The 10,613-nt window shown below is 36.1% G+C and overlaps 2 protein-coding genes across 4 annotated transcripts; one reads left to right on the top strand and one right to left on the bottom strand.

The window, feature by feature from the left end:
- The first annotated feature begins 126 nt into the window (after window positions 1–126).
- Window positions 127–3,746, top strand: Fsn (F-box synaptic protein). The gene is made up of 4 exons (XM_033473508.2): window positions 127–697; window positions 915–1,188; window positions 1,269–1,359; window positions 1,551–3,746. Exons 1-4 carry the CDS (start codon window positions 393–395, stop codon window positions 1,643–1,645), a joined length of 765 nt encoding a protein of 254 aa, XP_033329399.1. The 5' UTR covers window positions 127–392; the 3' UTR covers window positions 1,646–3,746.
- A 77-nt stretch (window positions 3,747–3,823) lies between these two features.
- Window positions 3,824–8,393, bottom strand: LOC117222046 (transmembrane protein 164). Of its 3 annotated transcripts, XR_004490608.2 has the most exons (7): window positions 8,080–8,393; window positions 7,460–7,799; window positions 7,268–7,384; window positions 7,116–7,194; window positions 6,732–6,832; window positions 6,306–6,651; window positions 3,824–6,162 (listed from the first exon to the last, which is right to left on the bottom strand). XR_004490608.2 is itself a non-coding variant. In XM_033473507.2 (6 exons), the coding sequence occupies exons 2-6, from the start codon at window positions 7,775–7,777 to the stop codon at window positions 6,367–6,369; spliced, it is 900 nt and encodes a 299-aa protein (XP_033329398.1). In that variant the 5' UTR covers window positions 7,778–7,799; window positions 8,080–8,392; the 3' UTR covers window positions 3,824–6,366. The 3 variants fall into 3 exon arrangements, 2 of the variants coding, with proteins under 2 accessions (XP_033329398.1, XP_076376630.1); XM_033473507.2 differs by having other exon boundaries at window positions 3,824–6,651; window positions 8,080–8,392; XM_076520515.1 differs by lacking the exon at window positions 8,080–8,393 and having other exon boundaries at window positions 3,824–6,651; window positions 7,460–8,073.
- Between the last annotated feature and the right edge of the window lie 2,220 nt (window positions 8,394–10,613).

Raw genomic sequence — 10,613 nt, 5'->3', positions numbered from 1 at the left:
CCGCTAATAGCACGTTCGATCCGACAGGTAGTGGCAGCACAACTTTCGCAAGCGATAGTCGAGCCCCTGGCGGAGGGTAACAGAAGCTCGGTTTGAGTGGAAAGTGATCATCTTCTGGCAATGCTGTAAATTTAGCCTCCCGAGAGACACATACATAGTTTACTCTGTGCAGTCGGATGTAGTTCACTGGCTGACCGTTACATTTTAAGCGGAGGCCGTTATCGTATCACGGGATTTTCTGGTAGTCCAAGCCCTGTGGCATAAGTGTCTTCTGAATGTACATATGTACAGTGAGAATCGGCACTAATGTTTGATATGATACCTATACAGTAACACGAAGTGAGGTTCCGCGCGTGTGTGTTTCGCTCGTTTACCTGATCAGAACCGGCAAAATGGACGATATAGCACTGCGAGCAACTGATCATGTTTTAGAAGCGATATTTTCCTATTTAGATCTGCACACATTGAGAAACTGCGCGCTCGTTTGCAAACGGTGGAACCAGTTCTTGAATGACGAGAACAATGACGCGTGGAGGATACACTGCATTCGGAAGTTGGCACAGGAGGCCCTTAGCTCCGATATCTTGTCGTCGGTGCCCACCTATAAATCCAAGCTGCGTGCGTTTTATCACGCGTGGAATCCCCTCGACTGTTCACGAAACATTTATATTAGCTCCAATGGATTCACTTTGCACAGGTACATTCATAATACGAAATAATCAACAGCCTTAATCCGTGACTGTAACGTGAAACTGTAGCCTCGATGTTTACAAAGAAACCGTTTAAATAATACAAAGTTTATGCCGTTGTCGGTTTTGCGAATAAGGCCATTTTATAGTGGACAATGTTTAATTGTTAATGTCACGATTATTCTGAGATTGCAAATGTTTGAAAATTCTTCGATTATGTTACAGAAACCCAGTTGCGCAAATTACAGACGCTTGCAGGGGTAAAATTGGTTTTCGACATGGTAGACACGCATGGGAAATCATTTGGGAAGGACCATTGGGCACGGTAGCAGTCATTGGGATAGCTACTAGGGAAGCACCGTTGTTATGCCATGGGTACGTAGCGTTACTGGGATCCGATGAGCATTCGTGGGGATGGAATCTGGTAGATAATCATCTGTTACACAACGGAGACGTACAAGGAAATTATCCATTACTTAATAATGCTCCCAGGTATCAGGTAAGAGATTTATTTGATTGTATAAATATTATTGAATACAATGAGATATAAGTTAAGGTATATAATTTTGTAATTAACAGGCTGGAGAAAGGATTAGGGTAATATTAGATTGCGATGATAACACATTATCTTTTGAAAAGAATTACGAATTTTTGGGAGTGGCATTTAGAGGTATTGTATCTCAATATTCGATACATTTTTAGTGATAAATAGATTAGTTGGCAAAGGCACATATTCCATTGAAATTTTCGTGTAAAAATACTTTAGGATACTTAAAGCATTTTCTTTTCATTTTGTGTGAGACCTACTTTTAGTAATATAGCGCTCACAGTGATGTTAATGATGAAATTATATATATATAGGGTTGCCAGATAAAAGATTATATCCATCCGTGTCTGCTGTATATGGAAATACAGAGGTAACTATGGTGTACTTAGGACCACCTCTAGATGGCTAACACTTTACTTATAGTAGAGATATCTCGTCAGAGATTGTTTTCAAGGCTGTTTGGTGAAAATCTAAAATGCAGAATCCTCTGTGTCGTACCAGAACGTCTACTATAAAGTAGAACTAGCACACTAATGAACTATAAGATACTCTTTACAAAGGATGTGTGCCTGTTCATTCAGTCAATACATTGTAAATAGTATTAGCATTCCATTTAAACCGATAAATCTGCAATAGAGCTTTATATGGTGATAACAGTTGGGAAAAGAGAGTTACTCAACGACGGGTATCGATCGATTTTTGCCTGACATTATGCATTTGTTAGACAGAAGGGTCTATGTGTTTGACAATGAAATGATTTAATTATATTACGAATAAACTGCGGATTTTTATGCAAAACGCATTTTTTGTGGAACAGAATCTTATCGTCTGCGTCAATTATTTCGGTGGGTTAAAAGTACTGCAAAACAATGAAATTCTGTCAGTATTATTTTGTAGAAGTTTTCATGAACGCATAAAAATCCACACAATTATTCGTAATAATGGAGTTCCTCCGCGATGTAATTGCGTGTCGCTCAAATTAATACAAGTCAGATTCATTTGAATGTTTCTTAAGTGACGTAGATTAATTTTAAGTTCGTCGCGCATGTACATAGGAATTAAGGATTGTCAAATTCTTTACTCTTCCATGCAGTATTGATATTCTTGTTCTTCTTGTATAAAAATACATGCTTCGTATGTATAAAATCTTCGGCCAAAGAAAAACGGCTATTCCAATCTATGTCCGAGAATAGTTACTTACCATGGCATGACAGGATTGCCATTAATATTGAACTAATTTTTCTCATCCTTAACGCCGTTTGCATAATATTGCGAGAACTATAAATGGTGTAACTGTAATTTATTTTATTTGATTAGTGCGCATATTTATACATACACATATATATTTTTTTTTGATATCCGTGTAGGTGTTTCAAATATATATATATATATATTTTTTCTAAGGCTGTTATTTATTTTAAAGGATTTATTACGCTTAAGTTTTTTTTACCATAAATATTTATACATGTCATAGTTTGTTATCAATTTTTTAACATTAAGAACACATTTTTCAAATGCCATAAGTAAAAATAGTGTACAAGGTGTTCTACTTACGGTGTTTATACCCACCATTAGTATTTTTATTTAAGTAGCTCTTCTTTTTTGAAGGTGCAAATTTAGCTAGAAATTTACTATGTACCTGTGATATTCATCTACACGATATCAAGACATTTATTTTTCTTTTTCTCGAGCTGTGTTCCCTGTGTGACGTTTCGTTTGTATTATGTGCAATGGATGTACAAGATAGATTTTTAATTCGCTTTTACATGTAGCGGTTGTAAGACAGTATTGTATTGGATTGCGTGTGAAAACTGTAAATCATCTTCTGTAAAGTTTGTTACAGACAACATGGGTTAGATGAGTGCATAAGATATAATGTACATAATTATTACGGTCATTGTGTTCGTTAAGCGTGTAGCGTTTGTAATGTTGCTCTCTCCTTTCTAAACTTTTGTACAGAATTTTATTAATCGATCATAGATGTATAAAATGAAAGCAAATCTTGTTTCGTCAGCGTCTTCATCTATTCGAGTAACACATGTACCACGGGTCGCGGACTGATTTAGAATTTATACCCTTTTGGATCGACGAGCAAAACTTTGTGAAAAAAAACATATGAAAACTACATGTGTTGTATAGTGGTGCCTTATTATGATTCTTTTAATGTAATCTCTATGTGGTTGCGAATATATGTACACTATAGCATTAAGTGTTACAATTTAATCGACGTCGACCCGTCGCATATGTTGAGACGTACATATGGAAATAGTTTTAATCAATTTGTAAATAATATTCGTGTTTAAACGTGCATATAAATCATGCGAAGTCATATAGCTACCAACGTTAAACAATTCTGAACAAATGTTTAGAGAGGAAGTAATTTAGTCGAAATATAATTAAGCTTCGAACATCGGTATACTCGGTATAAACTCTTATAAGAGGAATACAAGAGTTTAAAAAAAAAATTGTACATCGCTCTGTAAATAAATTATTTTATTTTAATGCTTTAATGTCTGTACTATTGTATACCACATGAATTATTTGTTTCGATTAAGTTCAGGGAATGAACAAACTTTCAAGACCCTCGTTGTAACAAGACTTTCTTTTTTATTTGAAACATTTACATGTGAATATTTCGTACAAACATCTTCTTTCATCTCTTCGCTCGATTACCATAACTTCAGAGTTTTATACATCTACCACTGTCATGGAAACATTACTTTCCGTAGCTTACAAAAATATAACAATAGCAATCTGTTGTAAATCGTACGTAATCTCTTATTAACGTGCAATTTAAACCGTGAGGTATTATTCGTGATACAAGCGAGAAAGTAATGATTCTTCGTATTTCCTCTATAGCGTCGCATTCGGCGAGCACTTAGCACCGCCCTTCCATCCCCACTACCAATCGTGAAGCAATCGTAGCCAATTAGGGCGAAAACAAAATAACTTTTACTACTCCCTAAGACCCGTTTCACACACAGGTGACCGACCATTCATGTAATTCAATAGGAGTGTTTAGACGGCAATACAGTACCGCGATACGACGCACGTATCCTCGTGTGAAACGGCTCTAACGTCTTATTGTATCTCTAAATTGCATGTGGTCGCGGAGGAAATAATGTACCACGAATTGCACACCAGTCTGCATAAACACATTTTCGATTTGATTCGGTATCGAGAAAGACTTAAAAACTTAATGGTCTAAATTATAATCAATGCAATAGGATCCCATTATGATAATAAATCTTCCGAATCTTCTCGAAGTACCGGTTCATACTTCTCTGAACATGTGTGTTTTGCAAATTAATAAAACTACAGTTTAGGAGAAGCAACGTACACGTGATCTTTACTGTACAGAATGTACAAAATCTGCTAATCTTCCTATGACATTGCCATGAGACAGTAGTCTAAAACACTTATAATATAGAATACTACATTTTTGATACATTTTTCCAAGTTCTAATACACACACACACATATATATATGTATATATATATATGTATATATACAGGATACAAAGAAATGTACATAGGTGCTTCTACACTTTCTCGTTGACAAATATGTGGAAAGAGCTTTCCATGGAATTGATCTCTACATTGAAATTCAAGGTCAAATTTTCTATGTTCATTATATCGTATTCGATAGACAAAGTTGACCGAAAATAAGGGAACCATGTTTTCTATAACAAATATCTCTTCCAAAATTCATAACAAGATTTTATTAATAGCTAAACAACAATTTGACCCTGATTTCGACCCTTACCATTTCTTTCCACCCTGTATCGAATATTAGTTGAGTATTTTCGGGTGTACAATTTTATTTCAATCATTATTACAAAATATCATACCGCACTCGATTAAAGTGCTAAATTGAATATTCTTGAGGCCTTATAATAATTATACATACACTCGAATGTAACGTTACTATTTTTAGTGTATCGTTTGTATTCCTTTACATGCAATTACATATGTACTGAGTCCGAGAACACAGTAGTGTAACATGTGGGCACAATTGAAGCTCAATCATTAACATTATACAAGTCGGTGGAAGCCTAAAATCAATTATTCTATAACACAAAATAGTTTGAATACAAACAGTGACACCAATTATTTATTTTTTTTTTATTTTTAAAATAACACTCTACGACATCTGTATAGGTACGATTCTAGATGAAAGAGTAATAGGGAAACCATTTAAAATCGTTAGAAATGACGAATTAAATCTCTTGTACTGTTAGGCCGCAGTAATGTAAAAAAATGTTAAGAAAACTTTAACAAATAAATTTCTAATAGCTATTATCACGAAAGGATCGATCAAATACTATATCAGATCATTTGGCTCCCATGAACCGAAATTATTGATAATTAAATAAAATAATAAAAATATATTAATATTAATTTTAACTCGTCCCTTAATTTATATGTTATCATGTAGTAATTTTCATCACATCGATGTATTCTTTGGCATAAGACAATATACTTTGACGAAAGAAATTTTCGGCAGTCAGTTTCATGTATCAGGTTCGTGGAATGTATCGTACAATCGAAAGGGTCAATGTATTAACTTGCATTAAAAAAATAGGAAACTATAGATTAAGAAATCAGCACACACTTTGATGCATACATCAATACTGGAAAGAATGATAAAAAATGAGTTTTTATAAAGGTTAAACAATAATTAAGTATATTCTTGTGCTACGGTATCGCACCAATAAAAAAGTTACGAATTATTAATAGGAAACTGACCCGTATGTACTTCTAGTAAAAGACGCGTTAGGAATCCAATTTAACGAAGCTAGCAAAGCCTCGCGGTTCGAAAACCTTACGTGTATCAACGTGTTGTTGCCCAGTTTTCGTACCTAATTCATTCTTTTCAAATTACAAACGTCTAATTATTATTTGCCCTGTTTCTGTCTAGCATATCTGAAAAAGAATTACAAATCGTTCGAAAAATGAACCTGTGACTTCAACAGGCAGCATCGTATAGTTTGTAGACACTCATCCAAACTGTGTGATTGTTAATACACGAACAGGTCTCTATCCCCTTATAAATTTTAAGTACTCACTTCATCGTGGCAGAAGTGTTCACGGAGGTCAAGTTGTCGTGCATCGACGAGAACTACTAGACTAATTCACGTGCGTGTGCCCGTTACCTGAGGTATTTGAAATACTTTCACGTAATTTCCTTTTTTCCTCGTACTTGTTCTTCTTCGGAAGTGTATGTTCAAGACTTGCTTTCACCTTTGTCAGCGAACATTTGGTCAAAAAGTAATTAGATGCATAGCAAAACAGCTTGCATAGCAAGGGACATAGTAATCCCTGATGAACCACAGTCCACAGACGGTAGTACTGCCCTTCAAAGGGATCCAGTACAGCTGGACATAACATGTGGCTCAAATTTACTTCTGTAGGCTGTAAAATAGAACAGGTCTCATGAACGAAAAGCAGCGAAACGTTATAAGCAATAGCATTCAATGAAAGATGCTACATACCCAGGCAAAAGCCTGAAGAATCCAGAAGTGATATATCAAATTCAAACCATAACTAAAAACTGTCCAGCTCATGTCTGATAAAGGCTCAACATTGTAAACACCTAGAATTAAGTTGGAATATACAGGGTATGTTAACATTCTTGTTGTCTGCGATTACTACTGCATTCGAGAAAAATCACACAAAAAATACAAGAACATTTTTTATTGTTTTTTATATAGATTATGACGATGTAAATAAAAAAAAAATGTTTGTCAAAAATCCTCAAAAAGGTTCTTATATTTTTTCAAGTCATTTACAGTTGGCTGAAATTTGTTGACATCCGATATTTGTGACCTTTTGCGAGTGAACTAATATATTAGTCTGCTATTATTATAGTTAACTACCTCCAAGCCTTAGCAAATAATATGGTATTACTACCATCAAGCCATGCTGAATGTAGTACAATGCTTTATCAGCGAATATCTGGAAGAATGCATGCCATTGTCAATATGGATGATCAAGATTATTTATTGAATACAGTCGAATGCTAACTTACATAACGTGATTCGGTTTCTGGAAATAGGTAAGCTAAAACTGGTCCATTTAGGAAGTTCAGGTGTATCCTGAAGAGTTTATTGACTGTTGGACTAGGAGCGGCTGCTAACAAGTACAACTGTAACATTGAATAATGATATAGATGCTCGAGTACATTCTTCATTGCTTTGGAGGAAGTATAGATATATTTTACCTGTACTGCAGTTGTTATGTGACAGGGATTAAGCAGGTACACGAGAGTTCTGCTGGTCAATTTGAAACCAATCTCCATTCCCAATACCATGGACATAATTAAAAGCAATATCCTTTTGCCAACCCGATCATGGTCTGCGTAGCATACATCGGTGGGCAACTTCAGCCGTTTGTAGCCCCATACAAGTAGACTTATTATTAATATAGAAACAAACGATGTTTCAATAATTCTATGCTCCGGGGTCATGTAATATGAGCATTCTGGACCCACGTTGCGGGGTATGGAGACGTTGACACCATCGTACGTCCATTCGAACATTTTTAGAATACCGATTATATAACTGAAACGAAGCCAAATGTTACAGGTAGCTATAGATGAAGATTGCAATGAATTATTTAACTTCAACACATCGTCACAGTTGCAGCTACGATGACAGTTACTAGCGGATTGACGATCTCGTTCTTCACGATAAACGTAAAGTTCAGCATGTCATCGCATAAATGGCATCGGTTCAACGTTAATTTTAACGGTCGGTCACATTTTAAAGACATATCGGACTACACCGTAATTATCGATTCGCCTAACAAAAGCTTATGCTAGCGATATGACAGTTGACGTACGTGTTTCGCTGCGATACTATACGCCGGATCGGTTCAGTCGAAACAATCGTTTCAAACGAGGAAACAATTTTATATCGAAATGCAACGTAAGTTAAGAAGGCTCGTCAAGATTAAACATTGCACTTGATACCGTGCATTATCTACGTTGCCGGGAACTATAGTCATTCTATAGAAAATAATAGCCAGAGATTCCATCCACAGACTTGGGATCCGTACAGATATTGCATACAATGCAATTTTCTGTCTCTGGGTCTGAATTGTCGACCTTGCCGACTCTGTAGAAAATACTGTGTTACGATGGTACGATCGCAGACGAGGTATAGGAGCAGACTTGGCAATCAAATACATTATTTTATCACCCGAATGGGGCTTCAGAAGCCGCATTACCATTCCTGTGTCGCGCCCATCGTTACCGATGTAAGCAAGATGTTTCAGGTTCTTAGCGAGGATCGAGTATGCTGTATACCTCATTCGTATTACGGCACGTTTCATGATTTTGAAGCCGCAAATTCATACGACTCTTTTAAATCTGGAGCTAGAACTTTTTGTGCTTCAAAAGTTCTTTTGTATCTCGAGTTCTATTAGCGGACGTTTTACAGTTTTAATTCATTTAGCGACTTTTTGATATTGAGAAGCGTATGAAAACGTCGAATTTTATATTTTATTTCATTTATATTTTGGTAATTAATAATAAACTGTTCATTTTAGCCAGATTTTTAGAGAGAGTGAGTGAAAAACGAATTCCACTAGTCTCAGTAACTGGTCCCAAATTTTGCTGTCCACCTAAGTGGACCAATTATTGAGACTAGTGGGATGGATTTCCAGACATATCCCAAAAATCCGGAAAATTAATTCTACTAGTCTCAGTAACTGGTCCAAAATTTCGCTATCCACCTAAGTGGACCAGTTACTGAGACTAGTAGGATGGATTTCCAGACATATCCCAAAAATCCGGAAAATGAATTCTACTAGTCTCAGTAACTGGTCCCCCTAGGTTGACAGCAAAATTTTGGACCAGTTACTGAGACTAGTGGAATGGATTTTCCGGATTTTTGTGATCTGTCACCGAATATTGTACTTTATATAAAATATAAACTTTAATTATATACAATTAATTATCATAATAGTTAGCTACATTTCTCGCGCTGTTTAATAATTATAAGAAATTTTTTTTGTGGCTTAGAAATCATAAAACGTGTCGTAAAGCAAACGAGATATACAGAATACTTGCTAGGTGTGTACACCCTTACCTCGTCTGTGGCAGTATGACAAAATCAATGATACACGCTTCGCCTCCAACAGATGACACTGCAATGTCCATCGACGAGCTGAGCTTCCTTTATTGGCCACCAGAGGCTGCCAGACCTGTCAACCATAACTCCAATTAAATTTTAAAATTTTATATAAACTGAATTAATTAAAATTACTTTTTCTTTTTTTAATTTTATATTAATCTCCGCAAGCCAAAATTCCAGAATTGAATATCATCTTGAATTTTAGTTAGGAAAAACCTGTTAACACGCATTTTAATAATTGTGCAATGTCTGATAAGAAGATAATCATTTTTTCAATTCATTTGTTTCCGAATAAAATTGACATTGCTTTCGAACAATTGCTTTAAAAGTCGAGAAATTCTATACTTGATTTATAAAGGACTTATAATTAAGCACCGACGGCTGAAATGTTAATAAGATTCCATGGTGGACTGCTATGGCTGCTTATTCAAAATTGCACTCATGGTTATTAACACTAGATTTACGGAGCACAAAAAACAGCAGTTTCATATTAGTTTATAAAAGTACCAATAAAACATTTATCCTGATTTTGAACAAGTGTTATCGTAACATTTGCCGTGAGCAACATATCTAAATTGAAAAAAAAAACTCAGAAATGCATCTTTACGATATGAATAATCGTAAATGAAACAATTAATGACCCGTCGTTTCGACGGATTCCGTAAATCTAAATACAAGGAGGTGTTAAATACAAGGAGGCCATGAAAAACTGAACATTTCGATGAAGCTGCGCATTGTTCTAGTTTCCATCCAAGTCCTAGTTTCAAGGAAAACTTTATCGAGGCACGCGCTACAAAAAAATCTGCGTTCAGCAGATCTGCAAGTAGTACACCTGCAACACAGTACAGCACTATCGAGCCTGGTCATTCATCTCGACGAAAGCTCGTAGAACAAACGTGCCATTATTCCCTTATCAGTGCAACATAAGCGGCGTCGGTTTACCAGTTGCAATTTCCATCAGCGTCGCACTTGCACCACCTACGTGGAAGACGATAGCTCCGGCGCATATAAATCATTGAGCCCGCCGGCGCGCAGGGGTGGACGAGTGACTATTAGCCAAAGAAGTCACTCAACACTTTCGATGACTGGCAAATCCCGCGGTTGATAAACACGTCAGGCACGTAGATGTCGCGTGGCCGGCCGGAATGTTCCGTGGAGTATCCTCGGGGGAGCAAGATCACGCAACCGATAAAGCTCGTGCTTACGGTTGCTATTAATTAGATTCGTGAGTCGGTAGAA

The sequence above is a fragment of the Megalopta genalis genome, chromosome 3, assembly GCF_051020955.1.
Source record: "Megalopta genalis isolate 19385.01 chromosome 3, iyMegGena1_principal, whole genome shotgun sequence".
NCBI lineage: Eukaryota > Metazoa > Arthropoda > Insecta > Hymenoptera > Halictidae > Megalopta > Megalopta genalis.
This window is presented reverse-complemented; position numbering and strand designations above follow the sequence as displayed.